The sequence below is a fragment of the Mus pahari genome, chromosome 9 (assembly GCF_900095145.1).
Source record: "Mus pahari chromosome 9, PAHARI_EIJ_v1.1, whole genome shotgun sequence".
NCBI classification, from domain to species: domain Eukaryota; kingdom Metazoa; phylum Chordata; class Mammalia; order Rodentia; family Muridae; genus Mus; species Mus pahari.
In genome coordinates, this window is record NC_034598.1 from 92,240,347 (window position 1) to 92,265,357 (window position 25,011).

At 45.8% G+C, this 25,011-nt stretch overlaps 1 protein-coding gene across 2 annotated transcripts; it reads left to right on the forward strand.

Annotated features, from left to right (window-relative positions):
• The first annotated feature begins 7,036 nt into the window (after positions 1-7,036).
• On the forward strand, positions 7,037-21,662 carry Nfyb (nuclear transcription factor Y subunit beta). 2 transcript variants are annotated; one of them, XM_021204963.1, is made up of 8 exons: positions 7,037-7,174; positions 9,295-9,378; positions 14,468-14,561; positions 16,165-16,295; positions 18,720-18,917; positions 19,801-19,882; positions 20,469-20,548; positions 20,831-21,662. In XM_021204963.1, exons 3-8 carry the CDS (start codon positions 14,468-14,470, stop codon positions 20,861-20,863), a joined length of 618 nt encoding a protein of 205 aa, XP_021060622.1. In that variant the 5' UTR covers positions 7,037-7,174; positions 9,295-9,378; the 3' UTR covers positions 20,864-21,662. The 2 variants fall into 2 exon arrangements, with proteins under 2 accessions (XP_021060622.1, XP_029398385.1); XM_029542525.1 differs by lacking the exon at positions 7,037-7,174 and adding an exon at positions 7,454-7,713.
• Positions 21,663-25,011: the final 3,349 nt, after the last annotated feature.

Genomic DNA, 25,011 nt, shown 5'->3' on the forward strand with positions numbered 1-25,011 from the left:
TTAATAACGCTTACACCTCCTGAGTACTCAGTTATTCTTGGTCTTAATAACCTCTTAGCTCATAACCATCTCAATCACTGTAACAAATGACTAATGGTTTTGGCTGTCTTTCTGAGAGCCAGGGCCACTCACTCTAAGTCCAGTATGCTACCTAATGCTCCCAACAGCTCTGTTTGCGAAATGAGTGAAGAAATCCGTCAATCTGAAGATAAAGAAACTGGGCTGTTAGGGAAAACTTGCAAAGGAAAACATTTAACTGAGGCTGGCTTACAGTTTCAAAGGTTTAGTCCATTATTCTCATGATGGGAGACATGGCAGCTTGCAGACTACATGATGCTGGAGAAGGATCCAAGAGTTCTACATCTTGCTCCAGAAGCAACAGGAGAGACTGTCTTCTACCCTGGGCATGGCTTGAGCATATGAGACTTCAAAGCCTAACCCCACAGTGACACACTTCCTTCAACAAGACCACACATCCTGACAGTGCCACCCCTATGGGCCAAGCCTTTACATATATAAGTGTGGGGGAAACCATACTTATTCTAACCACCTTAGGGCATATGTAGCCCGTGGACCCCAGAGTACTCAGCTGGTAGAATATGGCAGCAGGGTTCTAGTCTAAATTCTACTCCAGATTCCACCTGCCGTCCACTCGTGTTCCCAAGCCAGCGACCTGAGGGTAAATGCCACTGGTTTTCACTGTTCCCTTTTGGGGGCTAGAATGTTCTATCACTGAAGTGTAATGCCAGGTCCAACACTTTGGTTTGAAAGTGGTCCCCAAAGTCCAGGCATCAGCACTTAATGCCCAACACAACAGCGTTGAGAGCCACAGCCCTGAAGAGGTGATTAGGGTCAGGGGAGCTGCACTCACAAACACTAATGTGATCATCTCCAGAGTGGGCTTATTAGAAAAGTTATGATGGCACCCTCTGTGTCTCTTTCTTCTCCCCCACCAGCCTTGTTTACCACAAGATAAAGAAGGCTCTTACCAGATGCCCCAGGTACAGTCTAAGTCCTTTGATTTGGGGCTTCCCAGACAGAGTGACGGGACAGTAAACTTGTTCACTATAAATTGCTGAATCTCGGGGATTCTGTTACAACAGACGGATCGGAGACACTCCCTACAAAGAAACCATTAAGAAATGGCTTGTGGATTTTTCCAAGTGGGACTTAGAGAGCCACAAGGTTTTTTTTTTTTTTTTTTTTTTTTTTTTTTTAAAAAAATTTTTTAAATTTTTTTTTTTTTTTTTTTTTTTTTTTTTTTTTAACATAGATTTTTACAATCTTTTTGTTTGTTTTTGTTTTTGTTTTTTTTGAGACAGGGTTTCTCTGTGTAGCCTTGGCTGTCCTAGACCAGGCTGGCCTCGAACTCTGAAATCTGCCTGCCTCTGCCTCCCAAGTGCTGGAATTATAGCCACAAGGTTCTTAACAGAAGAGGAGGAAGCAGGCTGGTGTCTCATGGGTTTCATTGAAAAGCCCGACCTGCTTAGTTTTGGTACAGAACTTAGAGCCCTGGGAGGTGCAGAGAAATTAGTAGGAAACACAGCAGACATTCCCCATCTCTGTTGAATTACTTAGAATTCTTACCTAAGAGGTTTGTTATTGTCCAGGTCCTAGAGTGCAGACATTGGTGCACAGAGGAGATTCTTAGCGTGGATTAGCTTTGCATTTTTGACACTGTGATGTGAAATTTCAACAAGAATTCCAGCATTTGTTCCTGAGACAGAAACTTAGAGAAGAGTGACAAGAAGAATGAACACTTCTCTGGTAAATGCTTCCCAGGGTCGGCTAATATTCAAGGATGTGGCCGTGGGCCTTTCCAGGGAGGAATAGGAGTGTCTAGACTGTGCTCAGAGGGCATTGTATGAGGATGCAACGCAATGTTGGAAAATTACAGCAATTTGGCCTTTGTAGGATTTGATGGTAGTTGCTCAGGTCTCTTAGGAGGAGGAGCAAAACAGAGTTGTGGGTGTGGGAGAGCTGTCCATTCCCCTTTCTGGGTAATGCAAGGAAGTGAGCTGGTCCCACCCCTCACCTGAGCAAATCAGGAGAGTTGGTGCTGATGGCATGGACTTGGGAGAGCAGGCGGCCTGACCAACACAGCTACGATCCAGGGCTTTGGGCTGGCCCACCCCAATGCCTACCGGATCTACGAACTGCTGGAGTACGTGAAGGGGCGGGTCTGTCAGAACCAAACCTGCAGGATCTCAATGACAAAGGGCAACAGCAGGATATCCAGGAGGAGTCAGTTCCACTGAGGATCCAATGTTGATGGTGTTGCAAAGACCAACGACTCATTGGGATGAACATTTGCAAATAAAGATGTTTGGGCAAACTGGTGTACTGTGGGACACACTACAGGTGCCGCTCAAGATTTTTATTTTTAATTAATTTTTTTATTTTCTTTCTGAGGGGAAGTGGCAAGGGCAGAGGGTGGGTATGAAGGGACAGGGAGAGGAGTGGGATTGGGGTAGGTGATGTGAAATTCACAGAGACTCAATCACAAGTTTAAAAAAAAAAACTGAAAGAAAAGTAATGCTTCGTGGCCAACGTGGCAGTTCATCTGGCAAAGGTAGTTTGGCACCTGAGTTTGAGCCTTGGAATCCACGTGGTGGAAGGAGGGAACCGACTCCTGAAGGTTGACCTCTGACCTCTACATACATGCTACGGTGATGGAAGGTGCACACATATAAATGAACAAATGTGAAGACAATGGTTCAGCATGGTGAGGTGCACACCTGTGAACCTAATACTTAGGAAGACAGGGCTGAGCACCTCCCGTCTGAGGCCGACCTAGCTACAAACCTTGTCATACATACATACATACATACATACATACATACATACATACATACCGCTTACAGCCACTTTTAGTTGGTAGGACGATCTGTTGGTCTGTGTCCTACTATCCAGCCATTTCAAACTGTTAGGTAGATGGTGTTTACTACTTACTGCTCTGTAACCAATCAGTACCACAGCAAACACTATCTCAGTGTCCCTGGGGAAATCATTTGCAAGTGGCTGTGGCTCTGGGTCTATTAGCCAGGCCAGAGCCTCAGCTATCAGTGGGGCTGTGCTCTGCCTAAGGCTCACCCGGGAGGCTCTTCTCCAGTCTCATTCTCCAGGGCTGTAGCATCCTGCTTCTTGCTGAAGTTTCTTCGGAGGTCAGGGAGGGAGAGGGGGAGAAGAAACTGCTTTCAGGAAAGGGAAGAGGGGAAACGTACTGATTGTAATTTGGAGCTTAAAGGTCCCCCCAAATGCACCTGTTAAAGGCTTGACCTCAGGTAATGATATTGGGGGAGGTGAAAGCTTTAAGAGGCAGGGTTCCTTTTAGTATGTTTTTTTTTTTTTTTTTTTTTTTTTAAAGATATTGTTGTGTTGTTGATTTGGTAGGGAAAGAGAGGCATCAAGGCTGTCCTCAAACTTTTAGAACCCCTTCTGCTTTGTTTTCTTGGGTACTGAAATTATAAGCAAGGCTACCATGTTCCAGAACTAGGGGCTACTTTAGAGGAAAGAACAGGGAAATTTGATTTTTGGAGACAGAGGACTCAGAAGTGAAAAGGATCTTGAGGGAAGAGCTGTGTGTGTGTGTGTGTGTGTGTGTGTGTGTGTGTGTGTGTGTGTCTACGTCAAGGCCAGAGGTTTCAGAGGGTGGTGAGGTGGGCTAAGGGAATGGTATATCTGCAACAAGAGACAGAAGCAGAAGCCATATCTTCCTGGGCTTCAGGACATAGAAGGGACTAAGAAGAGGGGCAAGGGTAGACTTGGGTTTAGAAATGGAGGGCATGCTATGATAGAATAGACGCTGTGTAGTGGGTGTTCCTGGTTGTCAACTTGACTATATCTGGTATGAACTATAATCCAGAATTGGAGGGCTCACCTGTGATTCAGATCTTGAGATTGGAAGACACAAGCTTCTGACCTGGATCTTGGCATGGAGATCTTGAGGCATAGTAGCCATGAAAATTTTAGCCCCAGGCAAGGTAGTATATGCCTTTAATCCCAGAAGACTAAGACAAGGAGATCTCAGAGTTCAAGGTGGGCCTGGAACAAAGCAAGTCCCAGATCCAGGCGTGGTGGTACGCACTTTTAATCTGGGCCACACCTCCTGCTGGAGGCCTATATAAGAACATTTTTGAAAGAAGGAAGACTCATTTTTCTTCATCTGCCTGCACTTACTTGCCAGCACATCTGTTGGAACCTACTTCTACAGAATTCCAGCTTATATTGAAGACCACCTGAAACAACTAGCTTAGTGGGACTGAGCAACTACTAGATTCTTGGCCTTCCCATCCGCAGCTGCCCATTGTTGGGTTAGCTGGACTATAGGCTATAAGTCACCACAATAATTCCCTCAATATAGAGAGGTTAAGTTCTGTGACTCCAGAGAACCCTGACTAACACACAGTGATGGCTATTCTTGGTTGTCACCTTGACTACATCTGGATTTAACTGAAACCCAAGCATATGGTTACACCTTTGAGGGACTTTTCTTGATCTAGTAATCTCTAGTGGAAAGACCCACCCCAAATCTGGCTCTTTTGAGGTGGGGCAATACACTTAGAATCTGGACCTGATAGCCTGTATAGAGGACATGGAAGAAGGAGGTACTTGCCTTGCTTGCTACCACTGGCAAGTCCATCCCCTCACTGGTTTGAGACTCCAGCATCTGCTGAAGACCAGCAGAGGCATCCCGCCTCACGGACTGGACAACTACTGGATTCTTGTTTTTACCAATGTTGGACTAGCCTATAAGCTACTCTCATGAATCCCTAAATATATATGGAACTTATTCGTCTGTCTGTCTGTCTATCCATCTATCTTATGAGTTTTGTTCCTCAAGAGAACCCAGCTAATACAAACACTAGTGGCATATGCTCAGTTCCTCAGAAGGCAGGGTCAGGGTCAGGGTCAGGGGGAGGGTCAGGGTCAGGGGGCGGGGGAGGGACAGATCTTGAGTTTAAGCCCAACTTGGACTATATAGTGAAACATCTCAAAAAACAAACTGACCAAACAAATATTTTAGAAATGTTAACCTTTTTAGGTCTTTATATGTATAAATTGCAATGAACCATACTAGTTAGTATTATTTCTGTTATAAGGAACTAACAGGGGCTGGAGAGATATCTCAGTGGTTAAAAGCACTGACTGCTCTTCCAGAGGTCCTGAGTTCAATTCCCAGCAACCACATGGTGACTCACAACCATCTGTAATGGGATCTGATGTCCTCTTCTGGTGTGTCTGAAGACAGTGACAGTATACTCATATACATAAAATAAATAAATCTTTAATTTAAAAAAAAAAAAAAGGAAGCCGGGCGTGATGGTGCATGCCTTTAATCCCAGTACCTGGGAGGCAGAGGTAGGCAGATTTCTGAGTTAGAGGCCAGCCTGGTCTACAAAGTGAGTTCCAGGTCAGCCAGGGCTATACAGAGAAACCCTGTCTTGAAAAACAAAAACAAAAACAAAAACAAAAACAAAACAAAACAAAAAAAACAAACCAGAGTGGTACATCTGGCTAGTAAGAAGGGGTCCTGGGCCCACAAGTGATGGTGGCCCACACCTTTAGTCCTAGCATTGGGGAGGCAAAGGTAGGCAGAACTGTGAGTTTGAGGCCAGCCTGGTCTACAGAGTGAAATCCAGGATAGTCAGGGCTACACAGAGACATCCTGTCTTGGAACAAGCAAACAAATAAACAAAACCAAAACAAGTGAAGAAGGAAGAGGAAGAAGAGGGTGTCCCAGAATTTGGTAGATTCAGGTAGTGGGGCCCCTTAATCCTTTTGAAATAACTGAGAAAGTCTCATTTGTTCTTGCTTCCTTATTTACCTGAGAAATATTTATATATTCTAGACACAGTGGGATCTCAATAAATAACATTTTCCCATCTTTCTGTATGCTTTATGCACATACACTTATATGAAATATATACCTAAACATACTTTTTTTTTTTTTTTTTTTGAGATACAGTCTGATTATGTAGCCCAGGCTGATATGAACACACATGCTAGGGAGCCCAAGATGGCCTCCCCAGCCCTGGGTTTAAAAGGCATAAGCCACAACACCAGGGCCTTCTATAATTATTACTACTATAGTTTGTTTCTTCAGACAGGGTTTCTCTGTGTAGCCCTGGGTGTCCTGGAACTCACTCTGTAGACCAGGCTGGTCTTGAGATCTGCCTCCCTAGTCCTGGAATTAAAGGCGTGCACCTGCCTGACCCACCCATACTATTATTTCTAAAGACAGGGTCTTAATGTATCTCAGGCTGACCTAGAACTTTCAGTCTTGCTTACTTATACTTGTAAGTCCTAGGACAATAATTTTCCATCTATCCGGGTGCATGTATCCTGCAGTACTTTGCAGTGGCTGGACATGCAGGACATTTTGGATCACCACCATAAGGGAGAATGGTAAGACAAGGGACATTTGATCCAGATTTCAGTGAGGCCGATGGGGAAGGCCTCAAATGCACAGAGGCCATGAGTTTTTGCAGCCCAGTGTTATCTGGTTGGGAAATGAGCACTTTAGGTAGTAAGCCAACTTGGTAGGGCAGACCTAACGCGAGAATGCAGCACCAGAGTACAGGGTGGAGGTCCGCTGTCCCAGCCGACCTGTTAAACTTGGAGGAAGGGGATGGTGTGCTAAAATGAAAAACTAACAGCTTTGTTCTGTGACTTGAGAGGGAACGCTGTGCGCCTGAGGTGGCTTGGAGGGATACCTAGAAAACATTAGGTGCCTACGGCCTTCTGGAAAGGAGCTCAGGTGTAGATCCCCTCCGGGGCTGAACTCAGGCGGGCGAGACGCTGGCTGGTGGGGACGGAGGAGTTGGAAGGAGAAAGAGGGCAGAGCAAGCTCGCTCTGCATGGAGCCCGGGACGAGAACGCCCGCCTCTAGCCTGGAAGAGCCGAGCATCCAGAGCCCGCCCGCGCGCTTTTACGGACCGCGCGCCTCGCTCAGGGGCTCCGGGGCGGGGCCGGGGGCGGTCCGGGGGGCGTGGCCTCGGGCGCGGGCGTCGCGGAGGGAGGGTGTCACGCAGAGGGAAGCGGCCCGCGGCGGAGGGAGGGGAGGCCGAGTCCTGGAAGTGGAGCTCCGCGCTGGGACTGGTTCCTTCGCAGCCATTTTCTGTCCAACCAAACAGCCGATTGGAGACGGGAGCCAACCAGGGCTGCATTGGAGGTTTGTGTCTCGCTTCGGCCAATGATCGCTCCTAAACCGACTCCACTTTAGCTCGAATGAAATGTCCGTCTCCTCCCGGCGCCGTCCCCGCCGCCAACGCCGCGGCGGTCGGGGGCACTCGCAGTCCGCAGCCTTCGGGCGGGCCGGGCCTCCGGGCGAGGCCGCCGTGCTTCGGGCCGGGCCGGGCCGAGCCGGGCGCGGGGCGGCGGGCGCTTTGTGCGCGGGGCCGCGAGCCCGGGCCGGGCTGGGCCGGGCGGCTGCGGGGCTCTCGCGGCGGCAGCCCCGGGCCGGCTCCATTTTGTCCGGAGAGCCGGCGGGCGGGGAACGCTGCGCCCCGGAGCGGCCGCTTTGTCTCCCGCATCCCGGCGGCGGCGGGCGTTGGGCACGGGCGGCGGGGGGATGCGCGCCGCGGGGCCGCCCGGGCACCTGCGAGCCGAGGGTCCCCGCGAGGAACGAGCGGCCTGGCGGGCCCCCGGCCCGCTCCGCGCCTACAGCATGCAGCCATCTGGCGGCTGGCTCGCCCCGGACTTGCCCCGAAGGTGGGAAGGGAGCCTCGGAGGTTGCACGAAGGTTTCCGTCACCCGTGCTGGGGGGGCGGGAGGGTCTGCGAGAACAAAGAATTTACCGAGCACCCGCAGATGGTTCTCTCATGCCTGAAGTCTAGAAGGGGGCTGTTTGATTTAGGCAAGGTTAGGTAGCAGACGACCTTTAAAAAAAATGGCACCCCGCTAATCTTCACAGACCCTAGTTTTGTGGATGGTGCCACAAATCACCCGGGTGGCTTCAGCTCTCAGTAAGGAAACTAATCGGTAACAGAAAGTGATGGCTCAACTGGTCAGTAGTAGTGGCATTAATAAATAGGAGCTTTATGGGTGAGATACTGAGAGTTTAACCAGAATTCCTTTAAAGGCAAATTATTCCTCCTCTGCACTGCTCTTTGTAGCTTAATTTAAGGATTCTATCGATGCAAAGCAGTGGTTGTCGATGCCAAAGAAAGGAGGTTGGAGGAAGGGAATCTGCTTTTCTTGGATACAGATTTGCATTTCTTCAAACACCAAGCAGATGTATGCATTCCCTTGAGCTATTACACAGATTATAACCTGCCCTGAAGAAAATGCTTTCCATATGAAGAGATATATTCTTAATGGATTAAGTCTAAATATATACTTACCAACTATTTGGGTTGGTAAGGCTCTCGCCCCGTTCCCACTCTAAGCAAGATGCATAAACATACCCAACCTTCAATGTTGTTTGAGTGTTCAAACACACTTTTTAAAGCTACAGGAACAGTTTTGGGTCTAGAAAAGGGACATATATAGGAAGGCAATATAGATTACTTTTAAGATTATAACAATGTCAGGTAGTCTTTGCTGTCAGAGCCCTTTTAAGTGCTGACTTTTAAAATTCAACAGCCCTGTGTTTTCCCTGCTGTGCACTACACTTCATGCTTCAGTGCGAATCATGAACATGGAATGGATGTTTGATTTGCACCTTCCTCCCATTTAATTGTTTCCTTTGGAAAAAAAAGGGGGGGGGAACCAGCAAATAAGGTCCCAGTACTGTCATTGCTTGCTCTGCCATTTATGCCTTACAGTGAGACCGAAGTGCTGTCTAGATGCAATTTCATTTCACACTAATGGCTCTTCAAAACTATAAAGGCCCCGTGGATTTGTTTGTTTTGGTGTGCCCTCTTGGCCATGCGTGTCACGTAAGATAGTTTCAATGCATTATAGTCTGACATGTTTCCTTCCCTTTTCAGTTTAAAAATGTGTACATCTCTAAAACACTTAAAAAAAAAATTCATCCTCAAAAGTTCAAGTTTATGAGTAGGATATTTCTGTCCTTGGTGTTAATATTTTATGAAATTTAGATGTGTTTTCAGTCTCTTGCATAATATATAATTTGATCCCTTATTTGGAGTATTGTGATGAATGTTGATTATTAAAGCAAATTCAGGGTTATGTTAGGAAGCCATTTCCCCCCTTCCCTGTAGAATTAACTTTTCACCCTCCATTGATTAAGTATAACAGGTAAGATGACCTGTGTCCTCTTTAATTTTAAGAAAGCCTATAGTCTATACACTTTTACTATTAATAGATGTTTGTATGTTTGTCTTTTAGGTTAAAATTGTACAAGGATCCACCAGCTTTTTGACAGGTATTTGAGAATACCACTGATACACAATTCTGACAGTATTTCAGACAGTAAGTATGTTTTATTTAATCTTTTTGGTTAATTTTGTATGGAATTAAAGGATAGCTGATGTATTGGAGAGGGCTGTGTAGTGACTCTTAAGTTTAGGCAGACTACCTGTGCTAAGTCCCTTCGCCTCTTGTCAGCTACTGGCACATGCTCTCTGATTCCCGTGGGCCCCGTCAGTGCCAGAGAGACCGTCTGGTAAAGAGCTTGCCCGCCCGTCTGTGGGCTGTCTGCTCAGCTGGCAGGGTATTACTGAAAGTGAATGTGGTATGTGCCAAATGGAACAGGCTGAATCTCCCTGCACACGCTGCTAAGAAGAGGGGTGCGGTTGACCTAGGAATGCCAGGAGGGATCCTCCTGGCCTGAACAGGGTCTAAACACTGTGGGATATGGCTAGGTCAGGGGTGTCACCCAAAGCAAAAGCCTGGACACCCCAGTGAGTCACAGGCTTGGAGGTGGGGACCGCCACGTTTCCCAGGTGGGGATTTCACAGGAAAATGTTGTGCCGACCTCCCACCTGGCCTGTCTTTGTTTTCTGGATCTGGCTCTGCTATGGTATCTGTGACCTCAGGCAGGGTACAGTTCCTATGAGTCACCGTTGCTTCACTCTTCAAATGAGAGGCCTACATTTATTTGGTGGTCCTCCAGGTGTGCTCTAGTACTAAGGATTTTGTGAGGTTACAGAGGAAACCTCCTTGTAAAGCTCTGAAGAGGAGGTTTGGGTTTGATGCCGGAGATCTTGTGGAAGCATTTTTGGTGAGTTAGTCTTGACAGGGCTAGTGGGTGGTCCGGTGGGACAGAACAGGAGGGGCAGATCCAGGTGGAGAGCGGAAAACAGCGTTGGCATAGTTACATCGGATGAGCAGACGTGGGGCTTTATTAGAGTTCTGTACACTCAGTGTCTTGGAGTTCATCAGTGGGTACTTGCATGGCAGGGAATCGGTGATTGTAAACTGACTGTTTCTGAAAGCAGAGGTAACATTTAATGAGTTCACCAGAAGGGGAGGAATAAAGAGAGAACCTTGGATTGAAACTGACAGTTAGGAGATAGAGTAATGTTACTCTAGAGGTCTGGAGAGAAGAGAAGTGGGACAGGTGGTGTCAGTACTGCCACAGCCCTGTCAGATTGGCAGGGCCACTGGCGGCCTTCAGAGCCGCTTCATTGGCATTCGGAGGTTAGAAGCATGCACTAGGGAGTTTAAATGGGAATGGGAAGCTGTGTGGGAACCATGCGTTGCAGCGAGAGGAGAGGCAGACAGGATGGGGGCAAGGGAGGGTTTTCACAGCCACAAGAGCACAAGTGCCGTGTGCTGTATGTGTAATGAGCCGGCACGTGTAAGCGGGAATAAGGAAGTGGGCGGGGCTGGAAAATACAGAGATGAGGTTTCCTGATACTGTTTGTTACTCCCGAAAGATAAAGAGCAGGTAGGAGGGTAGGCTGTGTATGAGAGCAAAGGTCAGTGCCTGGAAAGGAGATTCGAAAAGAAAGTAATGACAGTAGGTTGATGCTTTTGTGCTGGATGTGACAGGCATGAGGTGGAGTCAGAGGACGACTTGTGGAACTGGGTTCTCTCCTTTCATTGTGGGTTCAAGGGATCGAATGCTGGCGGTTGTTAGGCGTGGGGTCAAGCAAGTTTACCTGCTGAGCTGTCTCGCAGGCCCATAGCTGTTTCATAGCTGCTGCATAGGGCCATGAGCATCTCCTGAGGGATTTAGAAGTGCTCAGAAAATCGGCATAGTAAAGAAGACAGTGTCGCTCTGCCTGTCTGTCTACTGGATTCACAGGGGATTAGTATGGGCTAATATTGCTGCTTTTAAAATCGGAGTAAGACGCATCATCACATCATAGTTAAAGAATAGTACGCATCATCAGCTCAGCTAGATAGCATAGTCACCGAACCTAATGCAATGAGGTGACCTGGGGACCTTAGTTCCCTAGGCCTAGGAAGTGCCTCCTTGGATGCACACGTGGTAACTTGTGACTGGTGTATCTGGTGCTGGGGATCATCTTACCCCACTTCCTGCTGCAGTGACAGGGCCACACACCCTTCTGCCTTCTGGCTCCCTCCCTCCCTCCCTCCGGTTTCTGTGCTGGGTAATACCTGCTCTTTTCACTTAGAACCCCCCTCGGTGGCCCTTGCTCGTCCATAAGATAACAGCGTTTCCTATTCCTTCTGTCTGAAACATCTTCTTGCTCCCTGCCAACCCCTTTTTACTTCAGTTTAAATGGCATCTTCTTTGTTTATTTTTTCAAGACAGGATTTTTCTATAGTCCTGGCTATCCTGGAATTTGCTTTGTAGACCAGGCTGGCCTCAAACTCAGAGATCGGCCTGCCTCTATCTCCTGAGTGCTGGGATTAACGGCGTGTACCACCACTGCTGGCTAAATGCCATCTCCTAATGGAGCTTTTCTGGCCCCTCAGGCTTAGTCTAGTGAAGCCTCTTGGAGTGAGGTAGTAGCAAAACCTCTGTTTTCCTTAGTGCTTGGCAGTCTTAGCAATTAGCTGGCTGACTGTCATTGTTTATATCAGCATTTAACAACTACTATTATATATGTATATGTATAGTATAGGTAGAGAGAGATACAGATTGGTACATAATGCTAAACTTGGAGTATTCCCGTTATAGCATGCTCAGTATGTACAGATGTCTCCTGATTCACACACCAGCCCTGTGAGCTAAAGGCCTCCGCTCATCCACCTTGCTCAAGTCCACATAGACTGCTTTGCACTCCTCACCTGTCCCTAGATTGTGTAATCTTGTTTTCTCTGCAGGATGAGGACAGAGCCCTTATCTGTGTTACTGTTCGATAATCACACAAAACATGGGCCAATAAACACTAACTAGTCTGTGAAATACTTGTCGGTTGATTTTTCATCTGCACTCTCTTTCATAAAATGTCATAGGAAAAGAAACCCTCAGGTTTTCCCTCGGTTCCTCCCATGGAACAGTCACTAGCACATGAGAGACACAGTCATCACACACACAGAGAGGCTGTCACCTGAAGGAGTGTTGCTGCTGCTGTTGGCTTCAGACAAGGGAACACTGTTTGGAGATTTCAGAACATGATAAATCAAGAATTCCAGCAGGGAAGAGAATATTGAAATTAAAGTCTGAGTGGGATTTAATGGCAGAAAGAGTCAAGGAAAAGAGGCGTGGAGTTGACAGAACCAAAGACACAGTTAAGCAGAGGACACGGCTTTAGAAGAGGAAGAGGCAAGCCAGTGCCCACAGTAACTGCGTGCCGTCTGCGCAGCTCTGCCACTAATTCTGACAACTGTGAAATAATATTATCTGCGTGCTTAGAAGGCTAGTGTGGGCAATCCACACAATAACCACCAATCCTAGCAGACAGCAGGGTGACAGCCGTCAGCTTTCTGCTTTAGTATCTTTGGTTGTGTTTATGAGTCAGTTCATCTCTAGATCCAGGTAGCTCCTTGAACAGACTCCTGCTTGGGGAACTTAAAGCTCCTAGTGTCCTGTGGACATCCACTTAGCCAAGAATTTCTGCTGTCAGACCTCACCAGTCAAGACTTGTTCCAACTTTAGGTTCTGAGACAAAGCTTTTGGCTGTGTTTCCTATAAAGCAGTAGAACCTCACTTACCTTCCTAGAGCATCTCTCTGTGGCCAGCAGGCCACTGTTGTAGCCATGGAGGGCATTGGTGGTCAGAGAAGTAGCATTTTCTGTTGGAGTGATGGTGCATTGGTGTTCTGTGAGAGGGAGGGCAGTATTGTTCCATGGACAAAAAAAATGAGTGGGCGGGTCAGAGACCCTGCATCTCCATAGACTGTTTCAGGTTCCTTAAGACAGCTGTGTAGACAGATCAAGTGTATCTGTCTACAGCTGAATTACATGTCAAAGCTACCAGATGCATGGAAGACATGCCATATTGGAGACGTGGAAACTAGCCCGGTGTGTGTGTATTGGGGCCAACCCGGGGTGCTAACTGTACTCTATTAGAAGTGAAGGCTGCAGTTCACACAGATCCTAGGCCTTACTCAGTTTGCCAGTTACAGTCCACCTGCTCAACTGTCATAGAGGTAATGCAGTCTTGAGTTCTCTGTGCATACAGGCCAGTCCCTCCTGGTCTACTGTTTGCACAGCAGAAAGCCTCTGGGTCTGCTTGTGGCCGCATGAAGTAGGGTCTATTCAGGGCCAGTGGTTTACTTCCCCCACCCAGATTTAAAGTTCTTGTTTCTCGTAGCCCTAAAGAGACTGAAAACAAAAACAAAAAAGCAGTCAGGGCTGCAGAGATAATGTAGTTGATTTAGTCTCCAGAACCCATATGAAAAGGCCAGCTGTGATGGTGTGCACAGCCCGGGGTGGGGTTGGAGACGGGCCAGACAGCCAAGCCTAATTGGCTAGTTCCAGGTCAATGAGAGACTGTCTCATATCAAGGTGTCTGGCCCCTGAGGAGCAACCTGAAGTTGACCTCAGACCTCCACAGGCAGAAATAGTCACTGTAGGGCTTATTCTTGTCTGTGGTTGTACTTGTACTATCTGTATTCAGGCCTCTTAGATATTTCCTTTTCTTTAAAGAATCAACGTGTGAGGAGCCCGGGGAAGAGAAAGTACTTATATTAGACTCAGGCAGTGGGCTCATTCAAATACCTGTGGGAAGCTTGGCATGGGGCGTGGGCCTGGACAAGAGGCTGCCCCCTCAGTCAGACCCCATGGGGGTGTGGGGGACAGGCAGGAAAGGGGGCACACTGCGGGAGCAGATTAGTCTTTAGGCCTCTAGGCTTCACAGGAAGCTGAGGGGATGGGCTGGCCCACTTCCCGGGACTGTTCTGCTCGCTCTGACAAAGTGTCTGACAAGTTAATGCTGACGGAATGGCATTTGAGGGATACGTAGTTGAAAGGCAAAAGGTATATACTGTGGATTCATTTTCTTCTGTTCCTCTTGAATTTATACTTCTTACATATGGAAGATGGACAGGTATGTTGAATAGTTAGCAAATTATTGAAATATTTGCCAAGTCAAGAATGTTTTCTTTGAGTAAGGTAAACTGAAAACTATAATTGGTACATCCATGACAGTAAGTGTAGGGTCTTGTTTTCTGAGGCGCACTAAAAGCCTTTGTCTCTCTAGATGGATGGCGACAGCTCTACCACAGACGCTTCCCAGCTAGGGATTTCTGCAGACTACATTGGAGGAAGTCATTATGTGATCCAGCCCCATGATGGTAAGGCCACAGCTAGAGCCACACCTAGGTCACCAGTGTCTTCACAGCAGAGTGAGCGATCACATGCCTCGGTTCACTGGAATCTAAATGAGCCTGCTCTAGTGGAGCAGGCCTATAATCCCTGCTGTTTGGCAGGCTAAGGTGGGAGGGTTACAAGTTCAGGACTGGCTTAACCAAGTTTGTGAGACCCTTTATCAAAATAAGAAGTAAAGGCCAGAAATGTTGGTGCCCAGTTTTCATCTCAGAACTCAGGAAGCAGGGGCAGGCGGATCTCTGAGCATGATGCTAGCCTGGTCTACAGAGCTAGTTTCAGACCAGGCAGGGCTTCATAGAGAAACCCTGTCTTAAAAGAAAAAGGAGTGGGGGAGAGAGAGGAAGAGCGATGAGAGAAAGGAGAGACAGTGCACAGTTGGGGATACAACCAGTGCTCTAGACTGAGGGCAGGGCCTTCGCGTTAGTTCCAGAGGGTCTGCAGGGGTCTGCTGAGCTCTGGAAAGAGCCCTACTGTAAAGGTGTGCTTTAAAGAAATTCAGAACTGACCACTGACTCCCTGCAAAAAGTAAATAAGAGGAATTCTTAGATTAATATGCTAGAAATAGTTTGCTTTTGTGCCATTTGTAAATTTAAACATTGATATTTATTTCTAGGAGCTGTGAAGGGATTTGTGTTAGTAGAGTCTATATTATCATTATCCGATTGGGTCAGTAATCGAGTCTATAAAATTTAATATAAACTTTATATGAACAAGTTTATGTAAATGCTAGGAGTTTTATACTTTAGAAACTTTACATATACAGGCTTATATACACTTGCTTTGGATACACACAAACCTTATCTATCGACATGTAAGGAACGTAGGCTACTGACTGACTTTTATAGCTAAGTTAGGCACTGAATGAGCCCTGCCTCTGCCTCTAATGGGAACTAAGCCCAAGACCTCATGCATGACAGCCAAACACTCCACACTAAGCTACATCCCCATCTGCTCTGTAGAATCACGTCCCAGTCACACAAAGCTGATTTGTAGGGGAAGAAATGAGAGGTGAAAAGAACTATCAAACCATTCAGACAACCAGCCAAGGGTACTAGCCAAGGTGTGCTGCATGAAGCAGGGGGCATTTTGGAAGGTGCTATAGGGATCGGAGCAGAGCTTTCTGAAGAGTGGGTGGTGGGATTTTTCCATGACAGTGAACACAGACTGCTAGGCACTGGGTGTGAGATGAGTGGGTCAGTTGTAGCCCTGAGGAAACGTGCAAAGAACAGTTATGCTGTCTAAGGAGCCTTGGGGAATGAGCCACAAGGCTCCTGCTTTAGACCATTGCAGGGAGTCTTTTCAAGGGTGAAGTAAAATTATGAAAAGCTTTATAAATTATTTTTACTTATGTGTGTGTTCCTGGGTGAGCTTATGTGCCCCATGTGTGTGCAGTTGCCTGTGGAGGCAGAGGGCGTCAGATCCCTTGGAACTGGAATTACAGGCGGTTGTGAGCTGCCTGATGTGGGTGCTGGGAACCGAACCCGGGTCCTCTGCAAGAGCAGTAAGTGCTCTTAACCGCTGAGCCATCTCTCCAGCCCCTAAACCTAATTCTTAAAAAACTTTCTTTAGATACTGAGGACAGCATGAATGATCATGAAGATACAAATGGTTCAAAAGAAAGTTTCAGAGAACAAGATATTTATCTTCCAATTGCAAATGTGGCTAGGATAATGAAAAATGCCATACCTCAAACAGGAAAGGTAACGTAGAGGAGACTTTATCTGGCTTTTCTTTTGCAGGGGGAGGGAGGGGGAGTGGAAACTGTAAGACACATGTATGCATAGTTCAATCAGTAGCTAGCTATTGATTTCAGTCCCAGCCTCTCAGCACAGCAAATATTTGTTTCTGACTGCTTGGCTACTGCCCAGTGTCCTGTCTTATAGAGTCTTCTCATCCCATCCCCCACGTGCCTCATAATCTAGAATGTCAGCCATGATATTGGCATTGGAAACAGCTTTCTGCATTTTTATACAAGTAGATCTGACATGCACTTCCACTGACAAACAGTAGCTTTGTCTTAGAATGCTTCTCGCAAAACATTCCTCAGCCAGGTGTGGTGGCACTTGCTTTTAATTCCAGCATTTGGGATGCTGAGGCAGAAGGATTGCCAGGAGTTCAAGGGCTACTTAGGTTCCATTCCAGCCTTAGCTACATAGTGAGACCTTGTGTCATAAAACAGACAAACTTCAGCACTGATCTCGCCACTTAGGCGGAGGAGGTTGGTCCATGCCACTTGGGTGGAGGTTGGTCCATGCTTTCTATGTTGCCTTATTTTCATAACTGCTGCTGCTGCTTTATCTACTATATACCTTTCCCATCACCTTTATAAATGTTGTTTTGAATGTGAAGCTTAGAGTAAATATACTTTTGACATGTTGTTACTCACGCCCAGTTCTGATCTGAGAAATTTCCTCCTTATGTTTGAGAGCAGAGAAATTATTCCAGACTTGTTCATGCCTGCCCTGTCTTTTACCCAAACCCTAGCCATCTGAGGCCACCAAGCAGCTGAAATGTGGCTGGTCTAGAGACATGCTGAAACTAAACCCACCCGGCATTAGAGGCCTGGAGTGAGGAGGGCAGGGAAGCACCTCCAATTAAATTGATTCCATGTTTCAGCTGTAACAACTTTATATATATGGACTAGAAAAAAAAATACTAACTTAATGTGGCTTCTAGGAAATACAGAATCACACCTGGCTTGCTTTCCATTGTTTTCCATCAGTGCATTGTGTATCTCTCATGTACTCTTTCCACATGTAAAATGGATATGTGCACCCCCCACAGAACATGTGGAAAGGCTAAGGGACAACGTACAGGATTCAGTTCTTGCCTTCTATCATTTGGGCCCTGGGGATCAAACTTGTAGTCAAGTTTGGTAGCAAGCACCTTTACCCACTGAACCATCTTGCTGGGGCCCAGGGACTAATTTTTCAGGAAGGCATTTGAGTGTCAGTGCTGTTATAAGTGGCTCTAGAATTGTTTGATTTATTTGGTTTTCATTATTAGGTCCCAGAACTTTTATCTGATTGTGTATGCATTGAGACAGGGTCTTATTTAGTGTAGCTCTGGCTGGCCTGGAACATGCTATGTAGCCCAGGCTGGCCTCTGCCTGCTTCTGCCTCCCAATGATTAAAGGCATTTACTACCATGCTTAGCAGACCACAGAACTTGACGAGGTTTATCCATAGCGATGTGGCGACTGTGTGCTGTTTTAGGCAACACTCACAGCCCATACGGGACGTGTTCTAGCCTCAATAGTTTAAAAAAAACAAACAAGATTTACTCTTTTCTAAATCTTCTATGAATTTACTGTTTAGGTTTTTTTTTGTTGTTGTTTTTTTTTTAACATTTTAAAACATCATTTTATATATGTATCTGAGTGTTTTGTCTGCCTATATGTCTGTACCAAAATGCATGCCTGGTGCCTGAGGAGGGTGGAAGAGCCAATCAGATTCCCTGGAACTGGAGTTACTGATGGTTGTAGGCTACCATGTGGATGCTTGGACTTGAACCTGCTTCCTCTTAACCACTGAACTAACTCCTGTCCATTTTTGTTTATCTACGTCCTTATTATAGAAGTGCTTGGTTAAAGGAGCACTTCCCTGAGCCTGAACCTAGTACGTGCTCAGTGCAGGCACGCTGGGGTTGACCTTCCTGGCTCTCTGGCTTTCATCTGTACGGGATGGTAGACCGACCGCTCAGTGTGGTGGCTCTTACCATCCAGTCCTGCTTGCTGTGAAGAGTTGAAGTTCCCTGACTTTTATGTACATGCTTGTTCTGTTTATTCTGACTCTGAGTTGGCTGTGACCAACATATATTAATATTTAAGGACTAAAGTTTAGCATCATCAGCTCTAGGAATGTGGCTCAGTTGGTAAAGTGCTCACCTAACATACATAAAGCTCTGGGCTTTAAAATAACACTTCGAGACCCAGCACTTGAGAGATGGAGGCAGGAAGATCAAAAGTTCAGGTCATCCTTGGCTACATAGAGAGTGCCTAGTCTGGGATAGCTGAGCCGCTGCCAGTATAATGGGTATGCTCTGTGTGGCTCTCTGTTTTTGCAGCTGTTTAAAAAGTAATACTTATATTTCCTACAAGTTTACTTAAGGCTTCTTTTCTTCAGATCGCAAAAGATGCCAAAGAATGTGTTCAGGAATGTGTGAGTGAATTTATAAGCTTCATAACGTCTGAAGCAAGCGAAAGGTGTCATCAGGAGAAGCGGAAGACAATCAATGGGGAGGATATTCTGTTTGCCATGTCCACTCTAGGCTTTGACAGCTACGTGGAGCCTCTGAAACTGTACCTTCAGAAGTTCAGAGAGGTAGGTGACACTTACTGTTTACAATATGTCACTTACAATGCTTTGCAGCAGGTAACATTTCCGGTAGTATTTAATGTGTTAAATGAGAGCATTTAAATACCAAGCCTTTATTGCTTCCTTAGATTATTACAGACTTGAGCAACTGGGTGGTGATTAAAGGGATTCTGAGTTTGGGGCCTGAACTCCTTGCCCATGGGCAGCTTTAAATAGTTTCCACTTTGGTGTCTCCTATGTTAAGGAGACGTAGAGCACGTTGTGTGTAGCTTGTTGAAAAGTCTGTGTAAGCAGTGGTCTGTACTGCATCTGTGTGAGACTTCTCAGACCAGGAGGAGGTGATGTGACCCTACTCTGTGTGTGTGTGTGTGTGTGTGCATACTTGTATACAAATTACACATGACTCTTGTCTGTCCACTTGCACCTTAGTTTTTGAGACAGGGTCTCTCATGGAGCCAGAAGTGCACCAATTGGCTAGAGAGCCCAAGAGACCCTTTTGTCTGTTGCCTTTGCCCCGGCTACAAGTGTGTGCACCACACATGTCTTTTAAATGGATTGCTAGGAATCTGAACTCAGTCCTCATGCTAGCTGTGGATGCGTTGTTAGTGGTAGACTCCCACAATACCACAGGCCAGAGAGCAGGCGGGGCTTCAGAGGGCTCCTGCTCAAACTAACTTTTATTTGGGAATTTTAAACTCTAAGCTTGGAGCTTCCCACTATATCCCACGTGGCTGATAACTCTGTGTGCTGGGTTGGGGGTCATTCCAGAAAGTATTTATAAAGTATTATAAAGGTTTCTAAGAGAAGCTTTCAATTTTGGACATGACATGAGCATTCTCATTTAGAAACAGTGTGATAGGAATGCTTGTTTTGCTTCTTTATTCCCTAGGCCATGAAAGGAGAGAAGGGTATTGGGGGAGCAGTCTCCGCTACAGATGGACTAAGCGAAGAGCTCACGGAAGAGGCATTCAGTAAGTAGGCGCTCAGTGCTGCTAGGCAGCGGTGCCTGGTGGGCAGCGTGTAGCCATTGTCTGTTTTAAAGGACCACTACAATTCATGCCCTGTGTTTGAGGTCAGTGAGATACACGGAGGTTTTAACTGGGACGACACTGACCTGTCATTCATAGGTATGAGTCGTTTCCATAGCTTCTAGTTAGGGGTGAAGAGTCCTGAGACAGGATCCTGAGAACTGGAGCTTGTAATGTAACATTTTAGGCTTATCTGTTAGCACAAGAAACTTGACCTACAAGACCCATGCTGCTCGGTCCTGTGGCGCTCCAGCCACGCACGCCCTGTGATAAGGCCAGGTCTGTGCATGACTCAAACCCTGTTGCTAAGTGCACTGTAGAGGTCTGAGACAGCGACCAGGCAGGCACAGTAGGACAGAGAATGGCTCGTATTCCTCGGGACTTCTTGGAAACATGACGTCTATGGTTTTATATGGGAGAATATTATGCTATCATAGGAGAAATGTAATGGGACATTAATGGCATTAAGCTAAGGATAAGGTCAACTAAGATTATTTCCGTCTAACTTTTTTTCCTCTCCTTCCTTTAGCTAACCAGTTACCAGCTGGCTTAATAACTGCAGATGGTCAACAGCAAAACGTTATGGTTTACACGACGTCTTACCAACAGGTATGGCGGGTGCTGCCTCTGCAAAGACAGATTAGATTCACTGATTATTTTAATCACCCATACTCTTAATTCATTATTAAGATTTTCTCAAAATGTGTATTACTACCAGAATTCCTTAATGATTAAGACATTTCACAAGTGTTCGCCACATCTGCATAAAGAGAACTAAAGTAGCTCTGACCGGGGTGGCCTGGCCAGCTGGGGTGGGGGTAGTTCCCTGCTGTGGCCTGTTTGGTGTCATCTGACATAAAAAAAAACTTAATTTATATTTTCCAATCTTAGATTTCTGGTGTCCAGCAAATTCAGTTTTCGTGATCGGAAGGAAGGACGGAACCGGGCTTGTGTGGAGAGAGTCTGATGGAGTCTGGGGCAGAGGCATGGGAGGGAGTGAGGGTGAAGCTGCCTCCTTGTACTATAAGTAGCTGTAATGTAGCTTCCTGATGCTTGACTAATTGAGGTGTTAATTCTGACTTGAGAATCTTTTTCATGAATGATTTTAAAAGAAAAAAATTGGATTTTAAAGGTATTAAAATATTTTTGTTTTGTACGAGAGTTTGTTGCTCTGTATGACGCCTGTATGCATTGTATATTGCAATTTATTACTGTCAGAGATTTGTAGACAGTTTCTTATTTTCATATTGAATCATGTTATTTTGTAATTCAAGTAAGCAGCTGGGTTAATTCATAATGTTTACCCTTTTAATAAAATATAAGGGTAGAGTTCATTTTGAATGAAAGTTGCCTTCATTATAAATTTGAGTTTGTCTTGGCTATATATTATCTTGCATGGTAACTTAGATGTTTTAGCATTTATTTATTGAAAAAAAATTTTTTTTTTTGGGTAAAACAGTCATAGCTTAAGCAACTTTGTTTTTTGTTTTTTAATTGTAATTGAATAATTAAGTTAGATGCAGAAGCAAGTCTTGTCTGGCCTATTAAACTTGGTGCCCATTAAACTGTGGCTGTTCAGGCAGCTTCAGTTACTATCAAGCCTGTTAGAATTCATTTCCCTTTGATGTGGTCCTAGCACCCTGGAAATGGTCCCTTTCTTCAAGTGTTAGTCTCCTTCACGAAGAGGGACTTTTCAGTCCATTGATAGTCATTTTACCTTCACGGAAAGGTCAGGTTCCTGTTAGGCTGTGGGAACTGAGCCGTCCGTGGGCATGGTTCTGGGCAGGTGCTGCAGCAGAGGGTAGACAAGCAGGGGAGCAGTGAACACTAGGAATCACGTGACACGGGAGCCTTCTAGTTTGCTGTCACGCTGCTGTCTGCAGTAAACTAACATTAGGTGATGTAGCTTGGTACAGTTTAGTGGTGTGTACTTGGGTCCCTTTTTTAAAGTGAAGATTTCTATTTTCTCATCTACTTTTTTTTTAGTAGTAATTACTTTGACTTTTTGTGTATGTGCTGTGGTAGTTCTAGCTCTATTAAAAATGGTTTACTGTATAGTTTGTCCAGAAGGAAATTTTGGGGATTACAGTGGACAAAAGATAGCAGTTTCCTAGGTCCAGGCTGAACAGTAATGGCCACTTTGCCAGGAGTTTTGTGGAACACAGGGCTGGCTATTCAGAGATTAACTAACACCCTCTTCCTCTAACTCCCTTTTCAGTAATAACCTTTCTGTAGAAAATGCACATAAGAAAGAACGGGAAATGATGGTTAAGCAGAATCAACAGTCATCCTACTGTGTTGAAATAACAATGTTAATATTTTGATAAATTCATTTGTCCGTTTACTTTGCTAAATATGTATATTTTTATAAAAGTGGGCTCGTGTTGTACACACTGTTTTGTAACTGGTTTTTCACTTACTATATTGTAAACATCTTCCCCAGATCATGCATGGTCTTCTGCATCATTTTTACTGGGTTTTTATTCTGTTGTATGACTGAATCATGATTAATTTATTTAATCGCCTATTGCAAATTTTGACCTTTTTCATCTCTTAGTTATAAACAGCCCTTCACTGAATCTTGTGTACATCGTAACTTTTCTTGAAATAAATTCTTAGAAGTAGAACTGCTGGGTTGCCAGATACACAGCAGGAAGGTTTTTGCTCCTTGCGTGTGGGTTCACTTAGGAATATGTCCTACCCAGGTGTCATCCCTACCTCACTAATATAGTCTGAAGCCTTGGGCACCAGACCATTCTCTACAGCTATAAAGACTGAGTTAAAAATCAAGATAAAGAGATGGCTGACCATTTTTATATTTAAAGCATACATCAAAACAGGATTTTGACCCTCATGGCCAGTAATACTTTTTAGGGCAAAAGCAAATGGCCTCTGGGTGATAGCCATATTCTTCACACAGGGAAGAGAGCAGGTATTCTGCATGTGCCCGACACAGGGCCTTCATGCCCAGTGTTGGCTTCATGTCTGTCCTGGGTTCCGCCTGATTCCCATCTTTAATAAGCTCGTTAGTTTACAATAATTTCCGAGTGAGGTTTTAGCCATTTAAGTCCGGAGTAGCTCTCAGGACCTAAAGGACCCTGACTTTGGTATTTAGTCCACTGGTGTGGGCGCTGTATTTGCTTCTCAGTTTTCCCTCTTGAAAACATGCCCATTGCCTTGTGAGCTAAAGAAATCCGGTTACCTTTAATATTCTAACTGAATTACTTAGGAGAGTCTACCTCAGGTGTCCATAGTACAGCCATGAGATAGAAGCAACAGGAAGCTGGCAAGACGGCTCAGTGGGTAAGGGTGCTTGCTGCCAAGGCCGACCCTAGTTCAGTCCTCACAACCTCTATAGAGAAAGAAAAGAAAAAACTTGTCCAGGATGTCTTCTGGCTTTTAATGTATGCTGTGGCACACACCTATCATTTTTCAAGATGTTAAGTATGTATGTATACACACAGTTCTCTCTTAGAAGAAGCTGAGTAGATGAAACATGCCTTTAGTCACTCAGTGAAATTAGGCTAATCAGAGTTGCTGAGACCCCTAGTTGTTCCCAAGGGTTTCTGATACCAATAACTATCATCCTAAGACTTTGGGGAGTGGAAGCAAGAGCAACAGTTCAAGGCCAACCCCCACCTCTAGGTCATCCCACATTTTAGTCTGTTAAGTCACAGCTGCAGGTGACGGACGCTGTGATGTCCTCTCTCTGGCTCCCTTGTTCACATTGCATCCTCAGCACTGCACACAGGATGGACGGTGCATAGAAACTGGTATGCACATCACACTGGAGCACACACTCCTTGACTACAGCACATGATAGTGTGTTCTTTTGTCCCTTTAGGTGTAAGTCAGGTATCCCTCACTGGCAGTGGCAGGTCTGGTTTATTTTTTGCTCCTGCTTTCTGTACTTAATCCAAGAGTGCGGATGATGAAAGGTCGTTCTGAATCTTGACTACTGAGTTGCTACACGTTTCTTGGGACCAGTAAGACCACTCAGCAGGTGTGCCACCAAGGCTGGGGACTCACAGGGTGAGGGAAGGGGGTTTCTGGAACTTTGTCTTCTGCCTCCTCACGGCCACACAAACGTAATAAACAAGGTGCAAGGCAAGGCATAGCAGGAGCTAATGTCAAGAAGCTCATGCACGTATGAATAGTAGCATAACAGCGTGGGGCATGTGGCTGACAGCCCAGCACTGTGAAGCTGATGTAGGAAGACCGCCTGGTCCAGGAGTTAGAGGACAACTTGGCAAGAAAGTAAGATGCTTGCTCAACATAAAAATGCAAGGGGCCCAGGGCTCCGTGGTTAGGAGTGCTTACTGCTCTTGCAGAATGTGGGCGTGTGGCTCCCAAGCATCCATGACTGCAGATCCTCCACCAGCACCTGCACTCACACTCACTAACCCTCTTCCCCAGTTTAAGAAACAAAACACTGAGGCTGGAGAGATGTCTCAGCGGTTAAGAGCACTGACCGCTCTTACGAAGGTCCTGAGTTCAATTCCCAGCAACCACATGGTGGCTCACAACCAACTGTAGTGAGATCTGATGCTCTCTTCTGATGTGTCTGAAGATAGCTACAGAGTATTTACATATAATAATAAATCTTAGAAAAAAGAAAAAAGAAACAAAACACTCTGGAAAATAAGTGTGGAAAATAAGCGGTCAACCACGGATAGCATCAAGGTTACATCCAAGCCATTTCAAGGCGTGCTAGGCCGGTCCTTACTCTGGAAACAGCTTGGGAAATGTTTCCTTGTGGGGGCTGGTTCAATGGTTAAGTGCTTGCTACTCGTGCAGGAGCACTACACCTGGGGACAGCAGCACATGGCTGTAATCCCAGCACTAGGGAGGTGAGACAGGATCCCTGGTCAGTGAGAGGTACCCTTACCCCTCCCTGGTTTTACATTTCATGTACTGTAAATGGGGTCTCCCACAGTGCTGTGCTACCTTACATCCAGGTCAGTGGTTCCTAGACTTGTATATAGACTACAACACCCTACAGTGCTAGGTGTCAAGTTCCAGGTCTGTAATCCCTGCACTTGAAAGGTAAAGGTGGAAAGATCAGGAATCCA